Genomic DNA, 16,002 nt, shown 5'->3' with positions numbered 1-16,002 from the left:
GTTGTGTTACTATAATTTTAATTCTTTTTGCAATATATAGATGTTTTATCTTACCTAATAAATGAGTTAATATGACACTATTTAAGGATCTATTGATTATATATTATTATCTTAGATAAGATATTTAATCAATGATATAGAGTAGCAACATCTAAGCACAAAAAATTAAAGTGGAAAGACTACTTTAATTGTTTTGAAACTATATTGATGTATATTAATAGAGATGCCAAAATGTTTTTGATATATTCACTATTATTCATTCTGCATTCCTGGCCAAACCTTGTAGAAACAGTTGAATTTAGATTTCAATTTCTTTTCTGGTTATCTCAGTTTTCAAGATTAATTGAACATAAATATATTACTTCTCTTATTTAAAGCTCATGTGAGGTAGAACAGAGCAAGCAAAAATAAAGTTCTCAAGTTTAGCATAAGCTAAGCTATTAAAATTTTAATATACATTTATGTAATTCTTATATATATAGTATGACGAGTGCTCTATGTTTTTATTGTAGCCTTTTGGAAGTTACACCTGAAAGTATGTCATTTTATAGAACTTGATATGCGCAATTTTATTTTATAACTATTTAATTTATTGGTCCATAAATAGGAAATAATATTGTCTATAGAGTCCGGACGCAAACTGCTTCCAATATAAGGAGAAAATGGGGAAAAAAAACAATCTTCTCGTGAAGTGGAGACCGTTGTCCGCGATCGTTGTCCAGATGCAGTTTATGTGCAGACTTCGGACACAATATTTTCTCCATAAATAGATAGCCGAGAAAAATAAATTGTTAAATTAGTTTCATTAACAAATGATGGATAATTATTTCTAATTTTTTTTAATCACCAGCCATAATGAATCCTTCAATAACTTTTCATGAGAGTGAAGGTTTGTTTGGGGAGCTGCAGCAGCTGATTAAAAATAATTTACTGATAAGCTAGGTACGGTGATCATTATAAATTTTTATTTTGTTAGAAAAGCTGGACTACAATCATAAAGCTGTCACCGCACATAGATGGACGTGGTGTGAAAATGTTGTTTTCAGTATTTTAAAAACACATAAACTGTCAAAACACAATTTATCAAAACAGATCAGGTGCATTTTCAAAACGTCACGACATCAAACAAGCTGACTTGAACGACCCCGAGTTGCAATATTTTTTATGACAAAGGGGAGAAATGTAAAAGTTCAATCTTTGATCCACCGCTGCGGTCATTTGATCATATAAGTTCACATCAGTTGTCTCAATCAAGGTGTTTGCAGACTTCACGTCGTCTCTTCCGTTTACAGCAAGAAACACATCAATCAGAAATGTTCTCTCGATTATTACGCATTAAGTCCTGGCCGTTAAAATTGAAACTCACGGCTGTTGTTTGAATATACGATTAGCTTCCATCCTGGACGTTGTAGAGGATCTCATCAAAGATAAGACCCGTGTGGACTGTGCTGGAGTCCTTCCTTCTGTCGTGGCGCTAATTTTATTCGCTGCTGTTGCTATCATTTCTAGCCAATTTCTTTTGGAGGGCTTTCCAATAGCGCTTTTAGGAGATTGTAACGGGCCACGGCCCACGGGAACTCCATGTGGCGTGGAGAGGGCTTTGCTCCCGAACCGTAATAATATTTTATTATTGTGGGCATTTATATGTATACCACAAGCTTCTTACATATTTATTTATACATATATATATATATATATATATATATATAACATCTCAATATCACGAACGCATTCAAAAGCCATCTATTCCTCACCATGTTGAGGGAGACGGACCTCTGTTGATTCAACGCTCTCTTGATAGGAATAATCCACTCCTTTACCGAGTTTAAAGGTTGTTCACGTCCCATTTCATTTGCGTTCAAAAGCCATTGAATAAGTCATGGTCTCTCTTCCAGGTTAGACAGAAAAATGGAGAAACTCTATGTTCTTATATAGAAAGATTCCAACAGGAGATGCAAGAAATTCATAATCATGAACATGTAATCGCTCAAACTGTCCTGATACAAGGGCTTAAAAGCGAACAATTAAAAGGTCTTGGGACTGCGCAAGCCAACTTTGATGGCTAAATTTTTGGAGATGGTCAACGACCATATCACCACTGAGGAATTATTGTTTCAAGATCGATAGGAAGCCACAAAAGCTATTGCAAATGCCCAATCAAAGAAAAGGGAATTCGTTGGCGATTGTTGGTGGGCGAAGGATGGCCTCAGTTCTCCTAATCGTCCATGCTACGAGGGCGAGCCGCATAGGAAAGGAAGAGCGAAGGATGATCGCCGCAACGGACAACCTCGTTACCATAACCGGCACATGACCCAACATCATGAATGACTGACGGCCCAACAGGAGCTCCTCAAGATGACCCCTCTAAGAATCTCATTGGCTGAGCAAGTGGAGCCATCCAGGATAAAGATTACTTAAAGAAGCTTACGCCGATATCAATCTGAGGCTCCACCGGAAACCCTGACAAATTTTGTGCTATCAACGTGACCACGACACGAAAGTGTAGATACCTTAGAGACATCGTCAAGGAATTGATGAGGATCAAAAAGGTGAAAGAGTTCTTGGTTGTGGAGGCCGTCACACGCATATAAGGGAAAACCTTATTCGATGGAACAAACAACGAGCTAGTTTAAGCCAACGCCATCTGATTCATAGGACTAATACCTAAAATAATAGGAGGGGGAGGAGAGTCTTCCTGGTTGGGGGACCTATGTGCCTCCGTCCTCCCTAAAATAATAGGAGGGGGAGGAGAGTCTTCCTGGAGATCAAGTTTAAAAAGGGTTTGGTTGGGGGACCTATGTGCCTCCATCCTTGTCCCCAAAGAGCAGCATACCCCCCTATGATGTTCATGGATGAAGACCTGTCGGCAAGAGGTAATCATTACAAAGACGCGATTGTTATTATGACTTTACTTAATATATATCAGGTGGGAATCATACTCATCGACACAGGGAGCACGGAGAACATCTTGTTTAAAGTTGTATTCGACAAGCTCCAACTTGGCAACACCGTCTAGGCCTCTCTTTGGATTATCGAGAGAGAGAAAGGGGACCCTTGAGGTGATCACACGTGTAGTCATCTGGGGAGATAAAAAACAACAATTTGTGAGGACTGAAGACTTCCTGGTGGTTGACTCTCGCCCAACTATAACGCCTTCCTTGGTCGTCCACTGCTAAACAACTTTCAACTGGTAACCTCCACCTACCATGTGGATGTGAAGTTTCCATGAGAGGGAGAATTCATCAGGTTTAAGGAAATCTGGAACAGTCAAGAACCTGCTACCTCCGAGTGGTGAATAGCTTTGAGCAAGAACCGCTCGACCTTCAAAGCTATAGAGAGGGTAGCCTCAAGGCAAACTAAAAAACTTTCCAAGTCCCTGCAACTGACGAGAAAACAAGTAAATTCTTTCTAATCAGTGAAGTTTTGATTCTAGGTTGAAGGCAACTCTCATCCAAACCCTTAAGGAGAACTAGAGCGTCTTCGCTTGGTCTGCCGCCAAGATGCTCGGGGTCCACGTAGACCTTGTATACCATTAACTAAATATTGACCCCGTTGTATGACCATTAAAGAAAAAAATTGAGGGTGTGGTCCACGTAGACCTTGTATACCATTAACTAAATATCGACCCCGTTGTATGACCATTAAAGAAAAAAATTGAGGGTGTCAGCAGCTACTTTATCTTAGCATTTCTATAAAGAGATAAAGAAACTGATGGAAGCAAGCTACATCATTGAAGTCCAGTATCCAACCCGGGTATCCACTATGGTGATGGTGCAGAAACCCAACAACAAGTGGAGAATGCGCGTCGACTTTAACAAATTGAATGATGCTTGCTTGAAGGACTGTTACCCGCTGTCAAAGATTGATGCATTGGTGGATTTGACAGTTGGGCATAGTGACGAGTTTTTTGGATGCTTTTTCTGGGTATCATTAAATCCCCGATGTGGAGAAAATGACTTTTATTACTTGAGAGGGATTATATTGTTATAATGTAATGTCCTTTCGGCTTAAAAACATCGGAGCCACCCACCAACATTTAATGGATGTACTTTTTACGAAATAAAAGGGAGGGAACATTGAAGTGTATCTGGATTGCATACCAGTGAAGAGTAAAACACTCGAATAACATATAAAAAACTTAAATGAAATAGTCGAAACTCTTAGAAAATTTAACAAGAAATTAAACCCCTTAAAGTGCATTTTTGGTATCTCAGTCGGAAAATTCCTAGGTTATGTTCTAACACCCGAATGTATCCTTCCTAACCCAAAAAAGGTGCAAGCCTTGGTAGAAATGTCTTGTCTACGAAACATGAAAAAGGTACAAAGATTAACTTGCAGAATAGCTGGCCTCAACCGTTTCATCTCCAAGTCGGGTGATAAGTGTGCAACATTCTTCAAAGATCTTAGAAAATTCAAGCATTTTGAGTGGAGCACCAAATGCAGAAAAGCCTTCAGAATACTCAAGGACTCGCTCACCTCGCCTCCACTCCTCTAGGGCCCAACGTATGTCGAGTAACTTTTCCTATACCTCGGAGTCGGACCCGAGGCTGTCAGTTCAGTATTAATTCAAGAAGAACAGGGGAAACAATTCCCTATCTATTACACCAGCAGGGTATTGAGGGAAGTCAAAATCAGGTATTGCATCATGGATAAACTAACCTTTGCACTCTCTACTTGCAGGTTGCGACCTTACTTCCAGACACATCTGATTGGGGTTGTCACCGATCACCCTCTCAAGTCAGCTTCACTCAACTAGAGCATTCATGCAGACTCTCAAATGGGTGGTGGAGTTGAGCGGGTTTGATATTTTCTACATCCCTCGAACAACAATCAAAGCCCAAGCAGCCTCAAACTTTCTAGCATATTTCTCTGAATCGTCAGGACGAGAAGAGGGGACCAATGCTAAAGATTGTTTGTGGATCCTATATACTGATGGAGCCTTAAAAATATGGCCTCAAGGTTGAGCCTAACTTTACACAGCCCGTACGATGAGCTTCATTACCATTAAATCACCATAGATTTTACGCCATTAACAATCAAGTAAAGTACAAAGCACTGATCGTTGGACCGCACCTCGCCCACCATGTCGGGCCATGCGACCTCCATGTAAAACCTGATTCACAACTTATTTTAAATCAAATGGAGAGTTTGAACCTCGATATTAAGCCATGACAAAGTACCTCGCTAAGGCAAAATTCAAGATTGGGCAGTTCACCAGCTTTTGAATTAGCTACGTCGGATAAGAAGAAAACATGTTAGCTGGCCTGTTATCTAAATGCTCCCAACTTGGAGGCAATACATCTCAACGGTTGAGCCAGGTGACAATCTAAGAGCCACATGTGATGGAGGTCTCCACTCAAAACCAAACACTTGGATGGATTTCTACATCCACTGCCTGGAAATTGAGAAATTAATGGACAAGGTTATTGATCCAAAGTGCTTCAAAATCAAGGCGGCCCAGTACCTGATGGTGGAGGGAATGCTCTTCAATAGATTTGTTACCTCTCCATACCAGAGGTGCTTGGGAGAAGCTGAAGCTGAAGATGTCCTCCACGAGATGCACTCAGGCGAATGTATAAGCCACTAAGGAGGGAGAATCCTAGCTCACCGAGTGCAGAGCCAATGATACTTTTGGCTTACGCTTCTTAAAGATGTCAAAGAATTCACAAGAGGTGTGAATAATGTCAGAAGTATGCACCGCTATAACATCAGCCAGCCTGACAGCTGCAACCTATAATGAGTCTCTGGTCCTTCGCTATTTAGGGGTTAGACATTCTCAGACTTTTTCTCCCTTAGTAGGACAACAAAAATTACTTATAGTCACCATTGATTACTTCTCAAAATGGATAGAAGAAAAGACACTTGCCTGGATCATCATTACCATGGTGTGGAATTTCATTTGGATTGAGCTCATATATCGCCATATTCTCCCTATAACCCGCATAATTGATAACGATAACCAATTTATTGATCATGGCATTAAGAAATTTTGCAAAATCTAAGGGATAAGCCTAAAATTTGCATCTATACATCACCTCCGTACCAATGGTCATGCTGCAGTAGCCAACAAGATCATCCTTAACCTTATAAGGAAAGAAGTAGAGGGAGCAAAAGGAAAGTGGACGAACCTTTTACCATTAGTACTATGAGTCATCAACATTACGCCCTTAATAGCAATAGGTCACACTCCATTCCCGCTATCTCACGACATGGAAGCGGTGTTACCCTTAGAATATGACCATCATAGCTAAAGGATCGTCACTGCCTCCATATATGGCGAAGAAAACCTGGTGAGATAACAACGAGCCAAAAACAAAAGAATCAAGCTTGCACTTGATCTTGCCAAGGAAGCCCAAACAACATCAACCCTTTGACAAAATGAAATTAAAAGGAAAAACTACACAATATTTCAACATACATGTAAGAGAGAAGAACTTTGAGGTAGGGAATCTCGTTCTCAAGAAAGCTGATCTAGTGGCTCGCGGGGTAAGTGGTTGGCAAGCTCGACCAAACCCGGACTAGGTCATTCATCGTCGCCCAAAGAGTGGCCCTGAGAGCATATCAACTAAAGACTTATATTGGAGACAATGTGCCCAAGACGTGGAGCGGGGACGATCTGAAGCCTTTCCCTAACTGAAAACTACTTGCACCAACTTAAAATCAATATAACGAAGCATATTACATGCTTCCTTCTCTTTTTACATGTTGTATATGATGACATTTGCGTCGCGGATAGCCAGTTAGCTAGAGAACTTGGTTTGATTAATAATATGATAGCGATCAACATACAAAATTCAAATCACATATTTTTGAGTGGACTATTTTGTGCAATCATTTTCAGTACCCAACTGAATGCACAATGGTTAACCGAAAGGTGCGTGACAAAATACCATTATGCGACAGACGATGCAACGAAAAGTGAGTGAAATAAACACAACATAATAAAAACAGATATTTTATCTTGACAAAAAAATACAAAACATTTGAATAACATCTAAACAAAGTGTACATCCTCTATAATTTTTTTAATAAGAAAACCTCCGAAGGAACCAATGGCTCTGTGTTGAAGTTGGCCATCGATTCCTCCTCCTCACTCTCATTAAAGAGCACTCATTCTCCTTGCTCCCCATCTTCTTGAATCCGCTTTACGAGGAAGAGTTAAAGTTGAGGAAGTAACAGAGAGTATTGCTGCCCAATGACCTCAGACATGAGTGACCATTGAGTAACAACGAACGAGTGGATATGGTGCGCAGTAGTAGTGTATTGTTAGTGCTTCCAATGGGCTACCCATCTACTTGCAGAGGATTCCTAGTTAGTGCACTACCAAATCACCCTCGGTATTGTTAATACCCTTCCTCACAACGTTTGGAAGCGAGGAAGAGTAAGGATATTCTGACTAGGACAATTGTAAACTCAATCCCTTCACCACAAGCGGGAAGGGGCTGAAACTCTCTTGGCGGCCACAACTGAACAGACGTATTGCAATCCCTGGAATGTGAAGGCCGTGCAACACTCACTTATGGAGGCACTACGCCTGTTGCGCTCGATGTAACTTCTGTAGCATGTCCAATCAGGTGTTAAATTATAGCACGTCTAGTCAGGTGTCACATTTAACACCTGACTCGAAGTAAATCCTCTACTTCAACACTCGACTCAATAAAAGAAAAATTAACACACAACCCAAGCCAGACCCATCATTCCTGCCCTTAGGAAGTTGCCTCTGCCTTTGGCTCAACGCGGTTGACAAAATCCTCACATTCTACACAAATCTGCTAACCTACTCGAAGAGGTGCATGGTGACTGGAGACCCATGCCCCCCTTTTTTGTAGAAGGGTCAACAGACCCGATGGTAGTCTGCCGACAAAGTCTACAAATGCACTCACTCTGACAAGACAATTCAGTGGCTAAGGCTGACATATCATAAAGTGAATTGAGAAATTGTGCCACACAAAAGTCTTGAGATCCAAAGTTTGAAATTTCATTTGATGTGACACTCCTTAGTCGAGCAATTCGAATGAAGCCAAAGCAACCTTCGACTGACAACTTTGACCTAAAGACTCCTCTATGGGGCGAGTAATCGAAAAACTCTAATCAAGGGCAATCAACCTAAAGACTCATTTACAGAGAGAGCAACTTAAAGTTTCCTCTACGAGGCGAGCAACCGAGCAAGCAACCGAATGACTCTTTATGGGACAAGCATTCTAAAACTCCTCACCGAAGCAAGAAATCAAAAGATTCCCTTCCATGATGGGCAACCTAAAGAGTCTGATAGGTAACGAAAACGCAACAAAAATAAAAGCAGAGAGTGCTCAAAATTTGTAACCACAACAAGAAAAGGTAAGACCACATAACATAAATGATTGTAGATGTGAGAACCGAGAAAGGTATATCTTCCCATTTAATTCAGTGCAAGTGCCCTGAATTGTAAAAATGAAAAATAAACCAAAAGTTAGTCCCTTGCTACAAAAGTATCACGAATGAGTAGTTAAGAAACCTCTATTGCGAAAATCTCAGGGATGAGAAGTTGAAGAGCCACCCTCCTCCGCTGCCCAACGTGATCTCTGACAGACTTCTTATTTATGGGAGTCGGGATTGATAGCAGCTTGGCGAACTCACCATGATTTGCGATATGAGGTCACTGTGTTTGGTCGACGGATAGACTTCCTAGTGGATCAAATGAGTTATATAGAATAACAATTGGATGAACTTATTGAGTTGCACACCAAAACTATTTTGAGTGGATGGATGGAGAAGAGCAAGAGAGATCATGATAGCTGATGTGTGCTAGAAAATTCACTACAGTAGAGTAATAGATTATTGTATTAGTGTTGCACGAGAATTTAACATGCACTCATGTAAAATAAAACAACAAGTAATAACACCACAAGTTCTTACGTGAAAAACCCGTAAAGGGAAAAAACCACGATGCCTGACCCATATGTAAACATTCACTATAGGTTGATGATTGCAGAGACCCCTTCCCACTAACGGGAAATGATTACTAGGTTTTCCAAGTTACAACATCGATAGATAACTTCTGGTCGGTGGTGGTCGACAGTGATTGGTGGTGAGCGACGGCGATCAGTGGTTGAAGACAATTGGTGGTGCTTGATGATGACAATAATGCTTGACAACGATCAAAGGTTGTCGACGGTGATCAACAGTGGTCGACGACAGTTGAAGGTGATGAATGGTGGTCGGCGGGTGCTGAGGATAGTTGACGGCGGTCGACGACGGTCAACGGTGGTAGATGACAACCGATAGTTTCATGGGTGTTGCTGGACTTCAGTTCATTCTCAAAATCTTAAGTTATCTCTCAAGCCTCCAACCCCTTCTCATGAGAGGGGTGAGACTCAATTTATAATGTTTTGGATGCAATAAATGCAAGAATATGAAACACTTTGATCAGACGGTCCGAAGGACTTTCTTTTGATCATATGATGTTTGATGGATATTTGAGTGCCTGAACGATGTCAGAATTGAGCAATCTTGGGCTCGTTAGATTTGTCTTATCAAGACGTTCGATTCGATCATAAACTTGCTATATTCAACATTCGTTTAACCTTCTAAATATGTCTAAAAAATTTTCAAGAATAATTTAATGATATGATCAGAGTTTGATTTGACTCGTATTTGACCAATTAGTAACATTGGGTTCACCTTGTAGAACCGATTCAATTTGACTGTAAATATGCGAAAATCAGAGTTTCGAATGAGTTTTTATTGATATTTGAATATTTCTTGCTCAACAAGTGGTCTTGAAATCCGTATATATGAGAATTTGTTGATCACATATAAAAATAATAAAATAAATTTCAATTAAGAGTAAAAACAACATTTGGATAGCTGTAAAAAATTAAGAATCGAATAAACCTTATTTTATTCCAACAATTTATTCCATATTTCGGTTTCATCTGCAAGTACCCACACTCTTAAACTTTGGATTGGACCGGCTGGATTCAACGGACCCGCCATTCGCACGACTCTGCGATTCCTTCTCTGCGACGGAGCCAGGAGGGTGACGAGGGATTCAACTAGACCAATAATTTTCTTTCATTTGCTCTCTTCTTGGAGCTCTGCATCGAGGTGAAGAGGGCCAGATTTACGGAGCAGGAGACCATGGAGGATCTAGGAATAGAAGCTAAGGATGCAGCCGTTCGTGAGGTCGCGAAGTTGCTTCCGCTTCCGGAGTTGCTCTCTTCCATAGCCTCCATCAGAGTTGACTACAGCTCTAGACAACAGGTTAGGTCTCCTTTTATATAAGCCCCATGATTACGTAAGAGATTATTACTTCAATTTAGGTTTGTTTGGGTTGAAGGAAAATGAGGGAAGTGAAATGAAAATTCAAATGATCTGTGGATTGATTAAGATTTAAGATTCGGCATCCATTTTGCTTTTCGTTCCACTCAAATTGTCAGCATTTAAGGAAATCCTTACAGAATTGATTTATGCTCTTACTTTTTGGCCAAATAAAGCACAATTCCCTTACGTTTGAATTGGTGAACTGTAGTACCTTCAGCTCAGGTTTCTGTTTGGAATTGTATGAGAAGAGATGCTACCGGTGATAAGGGGAGTGAGATCAATATAATTTACTGGGTAGGAATCTCAGCAGTATGGAAGCATTTGAGTTCCGTTGAAATCACCGATGCATTTCCATCGGAATCCATTTAGAGTAATATTGTTTAACACATAGTTGTGTCTACCCATTTGAACCTAGTTCCATGGAAGTAATGTGATTTGCTGGAAGAAAATGGATGATGCTTTTTGAGGTAGAAATAAGGTTAGAGATTTGAGAAGCTATAAGTTTATGAGCTTCATTCCATTCCTGCTATTTGGCTGCATGCCATATCCCATGCTCAGAGGCATTCCTCTTCACTTTTCAAGCTATTAGAACTGCATAAGTTCTTATGCTACCATGTTTTTTTAGTGAGAATAAGCTTAGATAAGTGCTCGAAAATTTTGTATTCTTTCATTTTTATATAATGTTTTTTCTTTTTACAAAGATAAAATAGAAGGTATTGGACATGTTTTCGGCTTTCCGAACTTTTAATAAAGATATGTCAATCAAGAAATAGTGTTTTTTTTTTTGCTCTTTGTTGGCTTGATCTGCTTAATGAAATTATGGCCCTAGAGAACAGTTTAGCTTTTTAATTGAACAAACTGCTTATTTGAATGTCTTCACCGATAAATTATAGTGCTTGTCAAGTATTATATTTTCCATTTTTTTATCAATTGAGCATCTCCTTTTCTTTTCTTTATACTTGTATCATCATGGCACATTTGGGTAAAGTTCAATCTTATATTAGTAGTTCTTCTAGATTCTATGCATGAATATTCCTATTCTTAGACATGTAAGTTAAAAATTCTTATTAGAGCTAGAGTTTATAGAGGTAGTTTTTTGTGTGCTAGGTAAACCTGTAGTTTTCCCTACTCCTGATTTATGTTCTAACACAAATGTAAGGATGGTGTTTCCATGGTAAATACATACTTTTCAATAGGGCAAACTGACATTTAAACATTAGTCTTGTTGCGTGCCGGAAAATTTGTGACAGTAGAGTGATAATTTAATGTCTTAGTATTATATGAAAATTTAGCACACACAGATAAAAAATAGTGGTAGGAGGGTATTCCAAGATTTTTTAGTTTGTAACCATTCTTATCCTAAATTAGTGAAGACATAATTGTAAAGCTGATAATCACAAATCTACAATAGTATTTTAGTTATAATAGCTATAATCGGGCCACAACAAATGTATTTCTTGGTTATAATAACAATAGTTGACCACAAAATCTTAAGTGATGGTTATAATAGTATTAATTGACCACAGAGGTCGCAGTCAAAGACTGTAATAGCAGTAGCTAGCCACATAAGCTGTAGTTGGAAATTGCAACTATAGTAGATGGCCACAAAGGCCGTAATTGGTAACTACAAAGGCAGTAGTTAGCCATAAAAACTGTAGTTAGTGACCGCAATAGTGACAATTAATCAAAAAAGTTGTAGTTGAAAACTGTAGTTGACCACAAAGGTCATAGTTTGGCTATAACAGTGGCAAACAATGGTTGACGGTGGCAAGTGATGACGATGAACGACAGACAACTGTCGACGGTCGACAGTGGCAAGCTGCTACGGAGGTCGATGATTACTTGTTGGGTCTTCTCCATAACATACTATAGAATTTCATTTATTTTTCTTTTCTCCCCCATCACTCCCAAGTGAATAGAGATGGCCTATTTATAGCCTTTTGGGTTGGCGGGTATTTTGCTCTTTTGGCGCATAACTTCACGTATGATTGGACGACACATCCTGATCCCCCTCAATCATGATTGACTTTTTAAGGATTTGAGTGCCTTATTAACCTGAGAATTGAGTGATCGTTAGATTACTCTCGTTAAGATGTTTGATTCGACTTTGATATAAGTTGGCTCATTAGATTACTCTAGTTGAGTCGTTTGATTCAACTATGAGTATTCAAATTTGGACTTTTTTTGGCCCTTCAATTCATGTTTCAATGCCTCCGATTAGGCTTCAATTGCTTGATGTAGGCTTGATTAGACCCGAATTGACCTAATTTTAGAGTCGTTGAGTTCGTCTTGTCGAGATGGTCAATTTGACTATAAACTTGTTGAAATCAGGGCTCGAATGATAATTTGAAATTAAAGCGTTTCAAAAATGCGTCGCGGTTCATGCTAGATTGTAATAATTTATCGATGACAAATCAACACTGAAATTTCAGAATTTAGTGTTAGGTCTCTAACAGAACTTCTTTGAACACATGAAAGAAAGAAAGATTTCCAAATCAAGAGGTTAACTAAATTTTAATTTTAGCAATGATATTCATTTCCTTTTATCAAGAGAGAAGGGAACCAAATGTATTATCCTTCCACTTTCTTGAAGATTCCCACAAAAAGATGAATCCGTTAGTTACGTAATTACATATGTGCTGGCTACAAATGTGCGCTCACTTATGTTATTTTTTCATCTGGATGAGAACATTTTTAAAATCCCAAGTTCTCATATTTTAGAAGGTACACTGGCACACACATATGGCCAGTATGTGAACTCGTGCAAAGATTCAGTGGCAAGGATAAAGATAACAAAAGTTTTGGTGACAGTTAATGCAGACTCAATAGATGTTTTTGAAGCTTGTTTGCTTAAATTGATTCCTAAATCCACAAAAAATAACCAATTATCTTGCAGTTTCTATAAAATCCAAGAGAAGCATTGCATTAATGTTTGGAAGTTAAAGGGCATAAGGAAAACAATCGAAAAACTATACAAAGTACTTAATTTGTTTCCTAACAAGCCTACATCCACTCTAGAACTCCTTTTTGTATAATCTATGGTTGACATTAGTTGCTTAAACCGGTGATTACAAACTTGTATTTGTCAACAAGATTCTAGGAGCAAACCAAAGACATTGACCTGCTCTTTTTGGTTCAAAATCTAATTAAAATGAGTCTGAAATAGACACGAGGGAATTGAAATTGGAATTAGGAAAGTTTCCTGATTACATAATATTATGCAAAATGAACAATAATATGATGAATGATAAGTCCCGAAGAAATTGTGCTTGACCGCGTAAACAGAGAGAGTATAACAAATGGTACAATCTTTACTGAAATGTACATCATTAATATTCATCTTTTTTTTACTATGATAGGGCGGGCGTAGGACGAAGATTTTCGTTGCCACCAATTTATCCCGCACGTTATAGATGTGAATCATAAAAATATCCTCTTTGCAATATGCATGAGGCTGTGCAGATCAACCTCTATCTGAACTGTACATTAGCTGGTGCCACATGCATGCTTGTAAATTTGATACTTCATTCAATTCCTTTCAGCGCTTTTTGGAATGCTAACTTTTATTTATGTAAGCCCTTTGTGCATTGGTGTTGTCTTCTACCCCATTTGTTAATTCATCTATTTCCCTCATTTATATTATCTTCTTTTATCGTTGTATATATTAAACTTCATTTTGTACTCATTTTATTGTAGAGATGATTGTCGATAAGCTTTTTAATATAATTATTGCTCAGTCCACAGTTCCTAGATATACCTGAATTCATTCTAAATTATCTTTTTTGCCTATCTTAACTTTGATTGTTGGTGAGTTTTTTTTTTTTTTTTTTTGCTCAGCACTTGATCTCTATGCTATAGCTTGCCTATTACATTCCTCTAAAATTTGAAGTTTATAGTTTGTGATATCATCTTATCATATGGTGAAATTGACATACATTTTGCTGTACTATTATTTGTAACACTTAAATGTTATTAATTCTATATGTTCCGTTTTACTTTTTATAACAGATCCAAGGTACATAAACTTTTTATGCAATTATTGATTATTCAGGATATTTGAATAAAAATAATTGATCCATTTTTGCTTGAAGTGCGAATCATGTCGTAATCTTTATTTTAGTGAGCTTAAACCTCTTATCTTCGAGATCATATTCTAGCATTTTATTACTTCTTAAAAAATACATCTATAACACTTTTTTGAATTAGCAAATTGCATAAAATAATGTTTTATAATTTGAATAGCTATTTTGAGTGCATATTTAATGAATACAAAGAACATATAGACATGGTGGAGACCCTTGATTGCAAACACTTGTTGATTGAAAACCTTGAGTTAAATTTAAAACTAATTATAATTTTTATTTTTGAGGTTGGGAAAATAATTTCTTGTATATATTACTAAAAAGGAAAGAGATAAAGCACAATAATGGATACTTAAGGGAGAATAATTTCTTTCCTCAAATGTAACAACGGACCCACTGTTTCCTAAACCGTGTGCATATTAACACAAACATTTTGAAAAACTCGAGAGGTCAAGGTATACATGGGTTTCTAAGAAAAAATTGAGAGAAATGGGTGTAGCTAGATTCAAACTAGTGGAAGGGTACATTTTAATTAAGTACTAGGATGTTAGAATTGTCTCCTCATGGATTGTTCATGTGAAACATTAAAGTTCAACATCAAGGAGTTGTTGGTGTTTCATTCAGCCATATCATTTTGTTTGGAGTTTTATGATCATGATGGTTGATGTAAAAGAGAAGGAATAAAGAGTTCATATCATTTATTCTAAGACAACGGGAATAGAGAATTTTAAGTGAAGTATACAACTGAACCTTTATTTGGATAAATTTTTTTGAAAGCATTTAGGACTTAAAACTGGCATTTTAATAAATATATCCTGGTAACAGTAGTGCAGTTGTCCATATACTACGTAAAGTAATAATACCTCATAGAGTTAGTGTTTGACTTTGATCCATACAAGCGTACATTTTTTTCAGTCGAATTTAAAGGGAAGTGATTTGACGAGACAATGCAAATAATAAGTTGAGGTGTTGGAGGGGAGAGCAATGGATATAGCATTAGATAGATAACATAAGCCTTTAATTTTAACAATTATATTAATCATTCTATTAAGATTCTGAAAAATCCATTGAGCGGGAGAATAAGTTACCAAACAATTGCAAATTTTGATAAGTCAATTGATAAATAACTTGTTAACATGATAGGTTGGAACATATAAAATGTAATCTAGAGTTACTGGGGAGGAGAGAATATTGATTTCTTTCCTTGAGATTTGGGATGAATCCATTAACCACCAAGATAGGATGGAGTGTTTACATGATAAGAGATGAAATTAATATGAATTAATTGTCATATTGCAAGCTAAGACCTATGACACACCAAATGAATAGTCTTAGTGTAATAGGAGAGGAAGATTGAATGAAAGTTCATAGCCAACTGGGAGTGCTATAGTAGACAATCTTATTGTTCTTAGGTGAGAGATAGTTCTAGGAGTACTATTAGAATCGAGAGTAGTAGTGATACTTATGGAGTAATGGGAGAATATCTAAACTTGTCTCTGCATTGATTTGTATAAGTCATTAGTTTTCCGATAGCATTGAGTGCTGGCAAGGTGAAAAAGATTTTTGATCATCATTGTGTTTACCATATTCGTCACCATGGCTACGATTACCGTGACTA

At 37.8% G+C, this 16,002-nt stretch overlaps 1 protein-coding gene across 1 annotated transcript in view; it reads left to right on the top strand.

The window, feature by feature from the left end:
• The first annotated feature begins 9,920 nt into the window (after window positions 1–9,920).
• Window positions 9,921–16,002, top strand: part of LOC110022478 (exocyst complex component SEC6) — a 119,954-nt gene continuing 113,872 nt past the window's right edge. Inside the window, exon 1 of the mRNA XM_020721435.1 lies at window positions 9,921–10,242. Within this exon, the coding sequence (XP_020577094.1) occupies window positions 10,120–10,242 (123 nt within the window). The 5' untranslated portion in view covers window positions 9,921–10,119. The remainder of the gene's footprint in view (window positions 10,243–16,002) is intronic.

This window comes from Phalaenopsis equestris, unplaced genomic scaffold (assembly GCF_001263595.1).
Source record: "Phalaenopsis equestris unplaced genomic scaffold, ASM126359v1 Scaffold000192, whole genome shotgun sequence".
Taxonomy (NCBI): domain Eukaryota; kingdom Viridiplantae; phylum Streptophyta; class Magnoliopsida; order Asparagales; family Orchidaceae; genus Phalaenopsis; species Phalaenopsis equestris.
This window is presented reverse-complemented; position numbering and strand designations above follow the sequence as displayed.